This window comes from Lampetra fluviatilis, chromosome 70, assembly GCF_964198595.1.
Source record: "Lampetra fluviatilis chromosome 70, kcLamFluv1.1, whole genome shotgun sequence".
NCBI lineage: Eukaryota > Metazoa > Chordata > Hyperoartia > Petromyzontiformes > Petromyzontidae > Lampetra > Lampetra fluviatilis.
In genome coordinates, this window is record NC_136344.1 from 1785625 (window position 1) to 1802122 (window position 16498).

General features: G+C 52.3%; 1 protein-coding gene across 1 annotated transcript in view; it reads left to right on the forward strand.

Moving 5' to 3' along the window:
- The first annotated feature begins 9022 nt into the window (after positions 1-9022).
- LOC144952862 (1-phosphatidylinositol 4,5-bisphosphate phosphodiesterase gamma-1-like) overlaps positions 9023-16498 on the forward strand; it is an 89404-nt gene continuing 81928 nt past the window's right edge. Inside the window, exon 1 of the mRNA XM_078883332.1 lies at positions 9023-9440. Within this exon, the coding sequence (XP_078739458.1) occupies positions 9062-9440 (379 nt within the window). The 5' untranslated portion in view covers positions 9023-9061. The remainder of the gene's footprint in view (positions 9441-16498) is intronic.

Genomic DNA, 16498 nt, shown 5'->3' on the forward strand with positions numbered 1-16498 from the left:
CCACCACCACCACCACGACCACCACGACCACCACCACCACCACGACCACCACCACCACGACCATCACCACCACCACGACCATCACCACCACCACGACCACCACCACCACCACGACCACCACCACGACCACCACCACGACCACCACCACCACGACCACCACCACCACGACCACCACCACCACGACCACCACCACCACCACGACCACCACGACCACGACCACCACCACCACGACCACCACCACCACCACCACGACCACCACCACCACCACGACCACCACCACCACCACGACCACCACCACCACGACCACCACCACCACCACGACCACCACCACGACCACGACCACCATCACCACCACGACCACCACCACCACCACGACCACCACGACCACCACCACCACCACGACCACCACCACCACGACCATCACCACCACCACGACCACCACCACCACCACCACCACGACCACCACCACGACCACCACCACCACGACCACCACCACCACCACGACCACCACCACCACGACCACCACCACCACCACCACGACCACCACGACCACGACCACCACCACCACGACCACCACCACCACCACCACGACCACCACCACCACCACGACCACCACCACCACCACCACGACCACCACCACCACGACCACCACCACCACCACGACCACCACCACCACCACGACCACCACCACCACCACGACCACCACCACCACCACGACCACCACCACCACCACCACGACCACCACCACCACGACCACCACCACCACCACCACGACCACCACCACGACCACCACCACGACCACCACCACGACCACCACCACGACCACCACCACGACCACCACCACGACCACCACCACCACGCAGGGCTCTGTGCTGGCCACGTGGGAGGAGGCGTCTCGTGTCATGCCCCCCTCCACCACCCGGCACGCTACGGCGAGCAGCAGCAGGCAAAGGTGCCCCGTGTAGCCTCTAGCAGGGCTGTAGGGGCAAGTGCTGTTAGTAGCAGCAGCAGTGCCTATGGACACACAGACAAAGGTACCCCGTGTAGCCTCTAGCAGGGCTATAGGGGCAAGTGCTGTTAGCAGCAGCAGTGTCTATAGACACACAGACAAAGATCTTCCACCTGGGTCTATCCCGTGACCTCCTCCTGCACCTAGCCTGGCACAGCAGTCAACCCATGGCACCTGCTGGGTCTGTCACGTGACCTCCTCCTCCTGCACCTAGCCTGGCACAGCAGTCAACCCACGGCACCTGCTGGGTCTGTCTCGTGACCTCCTCCTGCACCTAGCCTGGCACAGCAGTCAACCCACGGCACTTGCTGGGCATGCCCCGTGACCTCCTCCTGCACCTAGCCTGGCACAGCAGTCAACCCACGGCACTTGCTGGGCATGCCCCGTGACCTCCTCCTGCACCTAGCCTGGCACAGCAGTCAACCCACGGCACCTGCTGGGTCTGTCCCGTGACCTCTTCCTCCTGCACCTAGCCTGGCACAGCAGTCAACCCATGGCACCTGCACGGTCTGTCCCGTGACTTTCTTCTGCACCTAGCCTGGCACTAGAGCCGTGATGACGTCACGCTCACTTTGTGACGTTTAACTCATTAACAAAATCTATGCAATATTTTCCGCCCACAGTCGCCAATGATCAACATTAGCATATTTTAATTAACATAATCGTCATTAACATAATTTATGTTGTGCACACATAAAGGTTCCCGCCCATGCCATTGTTATATAGTTCAGCCAATCACCGTCCGCAAAGATGGAAATATAATTAACATAATTTATGCGGGTTACCCTAAGTCCCGCCCAGCACCCACCCGCGCCGGTCCTCATTAACATAATTTATGCGGGTTACCCGAAGTCCCGCCCAGCACCCACCCGCGCCGGTCCTCATTAACATAATTTATGCGGGTTACCCGAAGTCCCGCCCAGCACCCACCCGCGCCGGTCTGCATTAACATAATTTATGCGGGTTACCCGAAGTCCCGCCCTCGCCGGTCCTCATTAACATAATTTATCTCAAAATGACCGAGGTCCCGCTTATCATACCGCCACCAATGGGAGGGAGGGGGGGGGGTTGGTAATGGTTGGACCAATCACCTCGCGGCTGATAACATCTCCCTCCCCCCCCCATAAAACCCCCACCCATTTGTCTTGCCCATATAAGGGCACTGCAGATGACGTCACCTCCGGCTCACCCCCCCCCCCCGAACAAAAAGCGCGGGAAGCTGGGGGGGGGGGTAGTGGGCGGGCCCGTTGGTGGTCACGTGGTGACCACCACCACCACCGTCAAAGTTGACGATAGGGAGAGACACGGGAGGAGGTAACAACGCGTCCGCCACCAAACAATTAACGATTTAAGTTAATTAGCGGACAAAAGCGCGCAAATTGTCGCGTCTTCGCGTGACAACCGTGAGGTAAAATCGACGTCGCCCGATCGAGCGGTCGTGTTCGTGTGCTCAACTTTTGTCGACCACTTTTGCCAGAGCAGCAGCTGTTTGTAATTTAGCGTTGCGGAGTTGTTGCGTTGCTGCGGTGTCTCTTTTTTTTTACCTCAGACAAAGTTTTTTTCTTACCTCAAAGTCTTTTTTTACCTCAGACAAAGTTTTTTTTTTTACCTCAGACAAAGTTTTTTTTACCTCAAAGTTTAGTTTTTTACCTCAATTTTTATTTTTACCTCAGACAGTTTTTTTTACCTCAAAGTTTTTTTTTAGCTTAGACAAAGTCTATTTCACCTCAGACAAAGTCTTTTTTTTTTACCTCAGACAAAGTTTTTTTAACCTCAAAGTTTTGTTTTTTACCTCAATTTTCATTTTTACCTCAGACAGTCTATTTTACCTCAAAGTTTTTTTTTTACCTTAGACAAAGTCTATTTTACCTCAAAGTTTTTTTTTACCTCAGACAGTTTTTTTTTTACCTCAAAGTTTTTTTTTACCTCAAAGTTTTGTTTTTTACCTAAATTTTTTTTTTTTACCGCAGACAAAGTCTTTAAGCTGAAAGAGTTTATTTTTTTACACGAGACGAACGCTTCGCCGGACATTTAGTTGCGTCGACGTCGTAGTTACGATCATAACAGTTAAGACTAACAACGCGTACCCACTTTTATTTGCGTTAACGATTTAACTAAAAAGTGACAGTTCTTTAAAAGCGCTTTAAACGGTGCGTACCCCGTAATGTGTCGACTTTTTGTTTTAAAAAAACCTAATCTAGTAACTTACTAAGCGAGCGATCAATGCAATGATGTAATGTTGTGTTGATTGATACATTTTGAAAGACTTACATTTAAAATAAGACGTTTACCATTCTTATTAGTGTAGTAACTCCTCTGTCAAACAAGAAAACCCTTGAAACTTGAAACTAAAGACTATCTTCACTTGCGACTGTTTTAAAATACGTAGATTTTTTATAGTTTTATAATAAATATAAGTTGTAGATGTTATATGCGAGTGGAGTATTGTTAATCGCCTCTGTATTCACTAACCCCTAGCTTCTATAATGTTTGTATTCTGTATTAATGTTTAGTTTCTCGCTGAAATATAACTTTTGAAAGGTGATCTGGAGATTAATTAGTGGGGTTTGTATGATCATCCCCTGTCCTACAGAGTGAGTGTAGTTTGTATGATCTCCCCCTGTCCTACAGAGTGAGTGTAGTTTGTATGATCTCCCCCTGTCCTACAGAGTGAGTGTAGTTTGTATGATCTCCCCCTGTCCTACAGAATGAGTGTAGTTTGTATGATCTCCCCCTGTCCTACAGAGTGAGTGGAGTTTGTATGATCTCCCCCTGTCCTACAGAGTGAGTGTAGTTTGTATGATCTCCCCCTGTCCTACAGAGTGAGTGTAGTTTGTATGATCTCCCCCTGTCCTACAGAGTGAGTGTAGTTTGTATGATCTCCCCCTGTCCTACAGACTGAGTGGAGTTTGTATGATCTCCCCCTGTCCTACAGAGTGAGTGGAGTTTGTATGATCTCCCCCTGTCCTACAGAGTGAGTGGAGTTTGTATGATCTCCCCCTGTCCTACAGAGTTTGTATGATCTCCCCCTGTCCTACAGAGTGAGTGGAGTTTGTATGATCTCCCCCTGTCCTACAGAGTGAGTGGAGTTTGTATGATCTCCCCCTGTCCTACAGAGTGAGTGGAGTTTGTATGATCTCCCCCTGTCCTACAGAGTGAGTGGAGTTTGTATGATCTCCCCCTGTCCTACAGAGTGAGTGTAGTTTGTATGATCTCCCCCTGTCCTACAGAGTGAGTGGAGTTTGTATGATCTCCCCCTGTCCTACAGAGTGAGTGGAGTTTGTATGATCTCCCCCTGTCCTACAGAGTGAGTGGAGTTTGTATGATCTCCCCCTGTCCTACAGAGTGAGTGGAGTTTGTATGATCTCCCCCTGTCCTACAGAGTGAGTGGAGTTTGTATGATCTCCCCCTGTCCTACAGAGTGAGTGGAGTTTGTATGATCTCCCCCTGTCCTACAGAATGAGTGTAGTTTGTATGATCTCCCCCTGTCCTACAGAGTGAGTGGAGTTTGTATGATCTCCCCCTGTCCTACAGAGTGAGTGGAGTTTGTATGATCTCCCCCTGTCCTACAGAGTGAGTGTAGTTTGTATGATCTCCCCCTGTCCTACAGAGTGAGTGGAGTTTGTATGATCTCCCCCTGTCCTACAGAGTGAGTGGAGTTTGTATGATCTCTCCCTGTCCTACAGAGTGAGTGGCGTTTGTATGATCTCCCCCTGTCCTACAGAGTGAGTGTAGTTTGTATGATCTCCCCCTGTCCTACAGAGTGAGTGTAGTTTGTATGATCTCCCCCTGTCCTACAGAGTGTAGTTTGTATGATCTCCCCCTGTCCTACAGAGTGAGTGGAGTTTGTATGATCTCCCCCTGTCCTACAGAATGAGTGTAGTTTGTATGATCTCCCCCTGTCCTACAGAGTGAGTGTAGTTTGTATGATCTCCCCCTGTCCTACAGAGTGAGTGGAGTTTGTATGATCTCTCCCTGTCCTACAGAGTGAGTGGAGTTTGTATGATCTCCCCCTGTCCTACAGAGTGGAGTTTGTATGATCTCCCCCTGTCCTACAGAGTGAGTGGAGTTTGTATGATCTCCCCCTGTCCTACAGAGTGAGTGGAGTTTGTATGATCTCCCCCTGTCCTACAGAGTGAGTGGAGTTTGTATGATCTCCCCCTGTCCTACAGAGTGAGTGGAGTTTGTATGATCTCCCCCTGTCCTACAGAGTGAGTGGAGTTTGTATGATCTCCCCCTGTCCTACAGAGTGAGTGGAGTTTGTATGATCTCCCCCTGTCCTACAGAGTGAGTGGAGTTTGTATGATCTCCCCCTGTCCTACAGAGTGAGTGGAGTTTGTATGATCTCCCCCTGTCCTACAGATGATTATGAGAGAGACACGTCTGGTATGAAGGAGGTCGTGGGTTCGATCCCGACCCTGACGCCTGCTGCTGTATATTTGGAGTCTGCGTCTCTCATCATCATCATCACGGTGACTAGGAGATGTTAACTACCTCGCCTGGTACACAGGAGGTCGTGGGTTCGATCCCTACCCCTTGACGCCTGCTGCTGTATATTTGGAGTCTGCGTCTCTCTCATCATCATCATCACGGTGGCTAGGAGATGTTAACTACCTCGCCTGGTACACAGAAGGTTGTGGGTTTGACCCTGACGCCTGCTGCTGTATATTTGGAGTCTGCGTCTCTCTCATCATCATCATCACGGTGACTAGGAGATGTTAACTACCTCGCCTGGTACACAGAAGGTCGTGGGTTCGATCCTGACCCGTTCGCCTGCTGCTGTATATTTGGAGTCTGCGTCTCTCTCTCATCATCATCATCACGGTGGCTAGGAGATGTTAACTACCTCGCCTGGTACACAGAAGGTCGTGGGTTCGATCCCGACCATGACGCCTGCTGCTGTATGTTTGGAGTCTGCGTCTCTTTCTGTCCTTGTGGTTGCGTGGATTTTTCTCCGGCTCCTCCGGTTTTTCCCCTCCACATTTAGAATAAACGTCTCGACATGTTTTTAGAGCATTTGGCTGCCCCTATAAATTAACACGTTGACTTATGATGATGATGAGGGCTTCGTAATCATTAAGCCATTCTAAGTGAAATATAAAAACTTTCCTTTTTTAAACTTGGTTTTACTTAAGATTCTTTCACAGTGTTATTTTTGTAACATGCCTCCGATAGCAATTTATTATAATGCTATTTTGTTTCGTATGGAATTGTATCTTATTGTTCTTGCGATTTAGTCTTTTAACAATGATTTATTTGATCTGTACATCACTTTGAAGTGCATCTTTTGCACGATATAGTGCTACAGAAAAATAAGGACGTGATTGATTGAGTGACAAGGCACTTCTCCGCTGAGCTGCTGTCATCTGTGATGGGCCAGGTGGCTTCTGGAAAAGAGATCCTAAACAGTAGCTCGGTGGGGCATTACAGCTGGTAACATAAACACGTGAGTGGGTGAGTGGGTGGATGGCTGGGTGAGTGAGTGACTGGGTGGGTGGGTGACTGGGTGGGTGGGTGACTGCGTGAGTGAGTGGGTGGGTGACTGGGTGAATGTGTGGGTGAGTGAGTGTGTGGGTGGATGAGTGTGTGGGTCGGTGTGTGGGTGGATGGCTGGGTGAGTGTGTGGGCGGGTTAGAGAGTGAGTGAGTGACTGGGTGAGTGGGTGGGTGGGTGAGTGGGTGGATGGCTGGGTGAGTGAGTGACTGGGTGGGTGGGTGACTGGGTGACTGGGTGGGTGGGTGACTGCGTGAGTGAGTGGGTGGGTGACTGGGTGAATGTGTGGGTGAGTGTGTGGCTGAGTGAGTGTGTGGGTGGATGAGTGTGTGGGTCGGTGTGTGGGTGGATGGCTGGGTGAGTGTGTGGGCGGGTTAGAGAGTGGGTGGATGGCTGGGTGAGTGAGTGACTGGGTGGGTGAGTGACTGGGTGGGTGGGTGACTGGGTGACTGGGTGGGTGGGTGACTGCGTGAGTGAGTGGGTGGGTGACTGGGTGAATGTGTGGGTGAGTGTGTGGCTGAGTGAGTGTGTGGGTGGATGAGTGTGTGGGTCGGTGTGTGGGTGGATGGCTGGGTGAGTGTGTGGGCGGGTTAGAGAGTGGGTGGATGGCTGGGTGAGTGAGTGACTGGGTGGGTGGGTGACTGCGTGAGTGAGTGGGTGGGTGACTGGGTGAATGTGTGGGTGAGTGTGTGGCTGAGTGTGTGGGTGGATGAGTGTGTGGGTCGGTGTGTGGGTGGATGGCTGGGTGAGTGTGTGGGCGGGTTAGAGAGTGGGTGGATGGCTGGGTGAGTGAGTGACTGGGTGGGTGGGTGACTGGGTGGGTGGGTGACTGCGTGAGTGAGTGGGTGGGTGACTGGGTGAATGTGTGGGTGAGTGTGTGGCTGAGTGAGTGTGTGGGTGGATGAGTGTGTGGGTCGGTGTGTGGGTGGATGGCTGGGTGAGTGTGTGGGCGGGTTAGAGAGTGGGTGGATGGCTGGGTGAGTGAGTGACTGGGTGGGTGGGTGACTGGGTGACTGGGTGGGTGGGTGACTGCGTGAGTGAGTGGGTGGGTGACTGGGTGAATGTGTGGGTGAGTGTGTGGCTGAGTGAGTGTGTGGGTGGATGAGTGTGTGGGTCGGTGTGTGGGTGGATGGCTGGGTGAGTGTGTGGGCGGGTTAGAGAGTGGGTGGATGGCTGGGTGAGTGAGTGACTGGGTGGGTGGGTGACTGGGTGGGTGGGTGACTGCGTGAGTGAGTGGGTGGGTGACTGGGTGAATGTGTGGGTGAGTGTGTGGCTGAGTGAGTGTGTGGGTGGATGAGTGTGTGGGTCGGTGTGTGGGGGGATGGCTGGGTGAGTGTGTGGGCGGGTTAGAGAGTGAGTGAGTGACTGGGTGAGTGGGTGGGTGGGTGAGTGTGTGGATGGCTGGGTGAGTGAGTGACTGGGTGGGTGGGTGAGTGGGTGACTGGGTGGGTGGTTGACTGCGTGAGTGAGTGGGTGGGTGACTGGGTGAGTGTGTGGCTGAGTGAGTAAGTGGGTGAGTGTGTGGGTGGATGAGTGTGTGGGTCGGTGTGTGGGTGGATGGTTGGGTGAGTGTGTGGGTGGGTGAGTGAGTGACTGGGTGAGTGGGTGGGTGGGTGAGTGTGTGGATGGCTGGGTGAAAGGGTGGATGGCTGGGTGTGTGGGTGGGTGAGTGTGTGGGTGGGTGAGTGTGTGGATGGGTGACTGGGTAAGTAAGTGGGTGAGTTGTGAGTGGGTGAGTGTGTGGGTGGATGGGTGAGTGTGTGGGTGGATGGGTGAGTGTGTGGGTGGATGGGTGAGTGAGTGGATGGCTGGGTGAGTGGATGGCTGGGTGAGTGGCTGGCTGAGTGAGTGGCTGGCTGAGTGAGTGAGTGGCTGTGTGTGTGGGTGGCTGGGTGAGTGAGTGGCTGTGTGTGTGGGTGGCTGAGTGAGTGAGTGGCTGTGTGTGTGGGTGGCTGAGTGAGAGTGTTTAGACTCTATGGCTGAGCTGCTATCATCTGCGATGGGCCAGGTCGCTTCTGTGAAAGAGCTCCTGCACAGCGGCTCACCGGGACCTTACAGCCCAAAAATATAAAACGTAGTTTGTAGTTTTAATTCGTCCTCTATAAGTGAGTCGACTTCGCGGTCACACAACTTTGCTCTTTGCCACAGCCTTTGTCGTCATCGTCGTCATCGTCGTCATTGTCATTGTTGTCATCGTTGTCGTCTTTGTCATCATTGTTGTCGTCATCGTCGTCATTGTCGTCGTCATTGTTGTCGTCATCGTCGTCATTGTTGTCGTCATTGTTGTCGTCATCGTCGTCGTCATTGTCGTCATCATCGTTGTCATCATTGTCGTCACCGTCGCTAAATAAATTAAAATGACACTCGATTGGTTTTCCTCCGACAGCGTTTCCACCGTCGACGTTCCCACCACAGCCGCCACCGCTCCTGCTGCAGGAGGCTCCCACGTGGGAGGAGGAAGAGGAGTGAGAGGAGGGAGGGAGGAGGAGGAGGAGGAAGGGAGGAGGAGTGAGAGGAGGGAGTCGGGGGCGGCACGGGGCCACCGGCGCGTCGCCCGCCATGTCCCTGCCGGGCTACGCTCCCCGCGGCTACGGCTCCCCGTCCTCCACGACGGCGCCCGCCGCTTTCGGCGGCGCCGCGTCGGCCGGCGGCGCCGCGGCCACCGGCGCGTCGGCCACGGCCGCGGCGGCCCAAGGCGACGAGGGACGACGCCGGAGCGCCGCCGGCCCGGTCGGCATCGGCGGCGCCGGCGGCGGCGGCTCGCCGGGGATGCTGCCGACGATGGACATGAGCCGCATGATGCGGGCGCTGGAGCTGGGCACGGTAATGGCGGTGTTCTACCCGCGGCGCGCCCGCTCCGAGCGGCGCACGCTGCAGGTGGTGCTGGAGACGCGGCAGATCGTGTGGAGCCGCGTCAGCGACCGCGTCGAGGGCACCAGTGAGTGGCGGGCGGGTTGGGGGGGGGGGCGGTGGCTGGGAGATGTTGACTACATCGCCTGGTGCGCAGGAGGTCGTGGGTTCCATTCCGACCCCTGACGATGCCTGCTGCTGTGTATATGGAGTCTGCATCTCTCTCTCATCATCACGGTGGCTGGGAGATGTTAACTACCTCGCCTGGTACGCAGGAGGTCGCGGGTTCCATTCCTGACGATGCCTGCTGCTGTATGTTTGATGTCTAAGTCTCTCTCATCATCATCACGTTGGCTGGGAGATGTTAACTACCTCGCCTGGTACGCAGGAGGTCGTGGGTTCTATTCCTGACGATGCCTGCTGCTGTATGTTTGATGTCTAAGTCTCTCTCATCATCATCACGTTGGCTGGGAGATGTTAACTACCTCGCCTGGTACGCAGGAGGTCGTGGGTTCTATTCCTGACGATGCCTGCTGCTGTATGTTTGATGTCTAAGTCTCTCTCATCATCATCACGTTGGCTGGGAGATGTTAACTACCTCGCCTGGTACGCAGGAGGTCGTGGGTTCTATTCCTGACGATGCCTGCTGCTGTATGTTTGATGTCTAAGTCTCTCATCATCATCACGTTGGCTGGGAGATGTTAACTACATCGCCTGGTGCGCAGGAGGTCGTGGGTTCCATCCTGACTCCTGATGATTCTTCCTGCTGTGTATTTGGAGTCTGCATCTCTCTCTCTCTCTCATCATCATCACGGTGGCTGGGAGATGTTGACTACATTGCCTGGTGCGCAGGAGGTCGTGGGTTCCATCCCGACCCCTGACGATGCCTGCTGCTGTATATTTGGTGTCTAAGTCTCTCTCTCTCATCATCACGGTGGCTGGGAGATGTTAACTACCTCGCCTGGTACGCAGGAGGTCGTGGGTTCCATCCCGACCCCTGACGATGCCTGCTGCTGTGTATTTGGAGTCTGCATCTCTCTCTCTCATCATCATCACGGTGGCTAGGATATGTTGACTACCTCGCCTGTTGTACAGGAGGTCGTGGGTTCCATTCCTGACGATGCCTGCTGCTGTATGTTTGATGTCTAAGTCTCTCTCATCATCACGGTGGCTGGGAGATGTTAACTACCTCGCCTGGTACGCAGGAGGTCGTGGGTTCCATTCCTGACGATGCCTGTTGGTGTCTATTTGGTGTCTAAGTCTCTCTCATCATCATCATCACGGTGGCTAGGAGATGTTAACGACCTCGCCTGGTGTACAGGAGGTCGTGGGTTCGTCCTTGGGTTAGGGTGTAGGTGAGTTGGCGCATGGGTGAGTTAGTGCGCGGGTTAGGCCGTGGGTGAGTTATTGTGTGGGTGAGTTATTGTGTGGGTGAGTTTGTGCGTGGGTGAGTTAGGGTGTGTGTGGTGAATTCGTGTGGGTGTGGGCAAGGGTTTTGGTGAGTTATTGTGTGGGTGAGTTATTGTGTGGGTGAGTTTGTGCGTGGGTGAGTTAGCGTGTGTGTGGTGAGTTGGCGTGTGTGTGTGGGCGAGGGTTTGGGTGAGTTATTACGTGGTGAGTTGGCGTGCGTGTGGGTGAGGGTGTGGGCGAGTTGGTGAGATGGTGAGTGAGCTGACACGTGGGTGAATTAACGGGTGAGAGGGGTAGGCGTAAGATGCGGTGGTGAGATGCTGCCTGTGTGTGGTGTGGCATGCGAGAGCGTGCGGTCCGCAACTTGCCTTCGCTGTGGACTGGAGTGCCATGAATAACAATGGTGACGGTGAACGTGGAGGCGGTGACGGTGGTGATGATCGTGGTGGCAATGACTGTGGTGATGATTGTGGTGGTAGTTCTGGTGGTGATGATGATCATGATGGTAGTGGTGGTGGTGAAGGTGATGATCGTGGTGGCGGCGGTGATGATGATCGTGGTGGCAATGACTGTGGTGATGATTGTGGTGGTAGTTCTGGTGGTGATGATGATCATGATGGTAGCGGTAGTGGTGAAGGTGATGATCGTGGTGGCGGCGGTGATGATGATCGTGGTGGTGGTGACTGTGATGATGATCGTGGTGGTGGTGGCGGTGGTGGTGACGACGATGATGATGACGGTGAACGTGGAGGTGGTGGTGATGACTGCGGTGATGATCGTGGTGGTAGTGGTGGTGGTGAAGGTGATGATGATGAAGATCGTGGTGGTAGTGGTGGTGGTGAAGGTGATGATGATGAAGATCGTGGTGGCGGCGGTGATGATGATCGTGGTGGTGGTGGTGGTGATCGTGGTGGTGGTGGTGGCGGTGGTGGTGACGATGATGATTGTGGTGGTGGTGACGATGATGATTGTGGTGGTGGTGGCGATGATGATCGTGGTGGTGGTGATCGTGGTGGTGGTGACGATGATGATTGTGGTGGAGGTGGCGATGATGATGATGGTGGTGGTGGTGGTGGCGGTGGTGGTGACGATGATCGTGGTGGTGGTGGTGGTGGTGATCGTGGTGGTGGTGGCGGTGGTGGTGACGATGATGATTGTGGTGGTGGTGGTGATCGTGGTGGTGGTGGCGGTGGAGGTGACGATGATGATTGTGGTGGTGGTGGTGACGATGATGATTGTGGTGGTGGTGACGATGATGATTGTGGTTGTGGTGACGATGATGATCGTGGTGGTGGTGTTGGTGGCGGTGATGCAACCTTGCCCAGGATACGTCGTCGGTGAACGTCAAGACGCAGATTTTGCAGGAACCTTCCCCACCGAAGCTGTTGCGTGCAGCCTAATTCGAAGGTCGTGGACCCTGTGTTAGTGTGTGTGTGTTAGTGTGTGTGTGTGTGTTAGTGTGTGTGTGTGTGTGTTAGTGTGTGTGTTAGTGTGTGTGTTAGTGTGTGTAGCCTGTGTGTGTGTGTGTTGAGCGTGGTTCTGGCCGCCCACCCCCCCCGTGTACCACCCTGCCGACCTTTGTCTGTGTGTCTATAGACACTGCTGCTGCTACTCGCTACTAACAGCACTTGCCCCTACAGCCCTGTTAGAGGCTACACGGGTAACCTTTGTCTGTGTGTCTATAGACACTGCTGCTGCTACTCGCTACTAACAGCACTTGCCCCTACAGCCCTGCTAGAGGCTACACGGGTGACCTTTGTCTGTGTGTCTATAGACACTGCTGCTGCTACTAACAGCACTTGCCCCTACAGCCCCACTTGAGGCTACACGGGTGACCTTTGTCTGTGTGTCTATAGACACTGCTGCGGCTACTAACAGCACTTGCCCCTACAGCCCTGATAGAGGCTACACGGGTGACCTTTGAGATAATTTGCAGACGATTTGAGCAGCAGCGGTGTTGTGAGTGGGGAATTTTGACTCCCCGTGTCTGAGATCTCCCCAATTCTCTCCCGGCGCGATGGGCCACTGATTGAGTGCGTTCCGTCGTTTTGTTATCGTTGTTAGCGTCGGTCCAACGAACAAGGAAGTTTGGGGTTGAAATCGCGAAATTCGGGATTTCGATCGGATCATTGGGGGGGGGGGCACGGGTCACCCCACGCCCCACTGGCTCTGCCTGTGCCTCGCATTGAGGGTACCAGTGAGTGGTCACGGACAGGGTGGGCGGGTTTAGACCGTGGGTTGGTTGGTGAGTGAGTGGGTGGATGGGTGGGTGAGTGGGTGAGTGGGTGAGTGGGTGGGTGGGTGAGTGGGTGGGTGGGTGGGTAGGTGAGTGAGTCCCAGGGGCTAGAGAAAGAGATGGGTTGATAGGTGAGTGAGTGGGTGGGTGAGTTGTTGAGTGAGTGGGTGGGTAGGTGGGTGGGTGAGTGAGTGGGTGGGTGGGTGAGTTGAGTAGGTGGGTGGGTGGGTGGGTGAGTTGAGTAGGTGGGTGGGTGGGTGAGTGGGTGGGTGAGTGGGTGGGTGAGTGGGTGAGTGGGTGGGTGGGTAAGTGGGTGGGTGGGTTGGTGGGTGGGTGGGTGAGTGGGTGGGTGGGTGGGTGAGTGGGTGGGTGGGTGAGTGAGTCCCACGGGCTAGAGAAAGAGATGGGTTGATAGGTGAGTGAGTGGGTGGGTGGGTGAGTGGGTGGGTGGGTGGGTGAGTGGGTGAGTGGGTGGGTGGGTGAGTTGGTGGGTGAGTGGGTGGGTGGGTGAGTTGGTGAGTGAGTGGGTGGGTAGGTGGGTGAGTGGGTGGGTGGGTGAGTGGGTGAGTGTGTGAGTGTGTGGGTGAGTGTGTGAGTGAGTCCCATGGGCTATAGAAAGAGGTGGGTTGATAGGTGTGGGTGAGTGTGTCGGTGTGTGTGGGTGAGTGGGGAGTAGTAGTGTAGTGGTTAGCGTGCTGCGCTACGAACCCGGCGTTCCAGGTTCGATTCCCTCTCGCGGCCAGCACCAGTGACGATTATCTGAACCGGTCCTGGTGGTGTTGGCCACCCACCCCCTCGTGTGCCGTGCTGGCCTTGCTCGCTAACAGCACTTGCCCCCTACAGTCTGTTAAGGCTATACGGGGGATCTTTGTTTTTGTGGGTGAGTGACTGAGTGTGTGGGTGAGTGACTAAGTGTGTGTGCGGGTGAGTGACTGAGTGTGTGTGTGGGTGAGTGACTGATTGTGTGTGTGGGTGTGTGTGCGGGTGAGTGACTGAGTGTGTGTGTGGGTGAGTGACTGATTGTGTGTGTGGGTGTGTGTGTGAGTGAGTGACTGAGTGTGTGTGTGGGTGAGTGACTGAGTGTGTGTGTGTGCACTAACACATACACACACTCAACTCACACACACTAACACACACACATACACACGCTCACACTAACACACACACATACACACGCTCAACTCACACTAACACACACACACTCAACTCACACACTAACACACACACACACACTAACACACACACACACACGCTCATCTCACACAGGGTCCACTCTCAACGCACACACTAACTTACACACACACACTAACACACACACACTAACACACACACACACTAACACACACACACACATAGGGTGCGATACCATCATCTGGGCTGCGTGAGTGTGTGCAGTCACACCAAGTGTGGTGTGAGTGGACTTGTCAACAAAGGCAGTGCCCTCCCTCCCTTATCACAGACTGATGCAGACCTTACTGGCCACCCCGTGCCCCTCATAAATCTCAGCGTTCATCCTATACACTACACTATACACTACACTATACACTACACTATACACTACACTATACACTACACTATACACTACACTATACACTACACTATACACTATACACTACACTATACACTACACTATACACTACACTATACACTACACTATACACTACACTACACTATACACTACACTACACTATACACTACACTATACACTACACTATACACTACACTATACACTACACTATACACTACACTATACACTACACTATACACTACACTACTACACTATACACTACACTATACACTACACTATACACTACACTATACACTACACTATACACTACACTACTACACTATACACTACACTATACACTACACTATACACTACATTTTTTAGACGTGACTTAACCGAAAAGAACCAAAGAATAATTCCTGCAGTCACGAAAGCTCCTAAATTAAGATTGAACCACTTCTACGGGGAAGTTTTAAGCTTATCCTTTTTCTTTCTGGCTATTTGTTCTCTCTGCCTGTGTCCTCTCTTCGGAATTTTCACACTTAAAATTCTAACTTAGCACATTTTGAAACACGTAATCAACCAGGCTATGCGTTAATTGTGTGTTAACCGACTCTCTGTGTTGTATTACATCACATTTCGATATTTTGCTAGGTTATTTAATTTTCGTGTGCCTGTCTCCTAATTTTCAATTTAGCGTGCCCGTTCCACATTGTCATCTTACTTGCAACAGCAGCAGTACGTTGCCGTACACTCATTGATATGCTAATTCTCTCTGCCCCCTCCCTCTCTCCGTCCCCGCCCCCCCTCTCTATATTTAAGGGACCGTCACAGAAACGACCCCTCTCTTTGTGCCGATTTGTGTCCTCTCTCTGTGTGCCGTTGTGATGTCTGTCTGCTTGTATGTCTGTCTATAGTTTTCTAGTTAGATTTTTGTTGCTATTTCTTTTATACCTGATGATGATTGCTTGTGTTGCAATCGAAACGTCGTAATATGTTATTTTAATTTATTATTTTATTTTTAGACGTGACTTAACCGAAAAGAACCAAAGAATAATTCCTGCAGTCACGAAAGCTCCTAAATTAAGACTATACACTACACTATACACTACACTATACACTACACTACTACACTATACACTACACTATACACTACACTATACACTACACTATACACTATACACTACACTACTACACTATACACTACACGATACACTACACGATACACTACACTACTACACTATACACTACACTATACACTACACTATACACTACACTATACACTACACTATACACTACACTACTACACTATACACTACACTATACACTACACTATACACTACACTACTACACTATACACTACACTATACACTACACTATACACTACCATACACTACATTATACACTACACTATACACTACACTATGCACTACACTTCTAAACACATCTGTCAACCCCTTATCATTGCCCTACCTTATCACAGACCGATTCGGACCCCACCGCTCCCCCCGTGCCGCCTCAACAAATCTCAACGTTTGTCGTACAAAGTCCCATCACGAGCCGGAGAGTCACTAACCCATAGACACGTCCGATGTCCACGACCGTTTCACGTGTGTCCGTGTTGATCGCTGGTGCCGGCAAAGCTGCTTAGTCAATGCCACGACTCTGTGATCATGCCTCTACGCACACGTGCACGCGTCGTAGATTGTACGACAATAAACGCGGGCAATTGCGCGGGGTTTAACGATTAACCCGATTTATTTTGGCCGTATGGATTATTTATTGAAACGGCTGCACGCTCATGAGGTGGCATGAATGTATAAATGTTGTGTGCGTCGTTAAGGCCGCCACTACCGACACAGGCAATTAGTAACCGGGTCTGGCACACTATGAGACATCTCCTTTACCAGTGGCAAAATATAGTGATAGGTTTTTACCCTTTTAACTGGTACAATATCTGACACCTTTATGCAAGGCATCATGTTTGCAATAA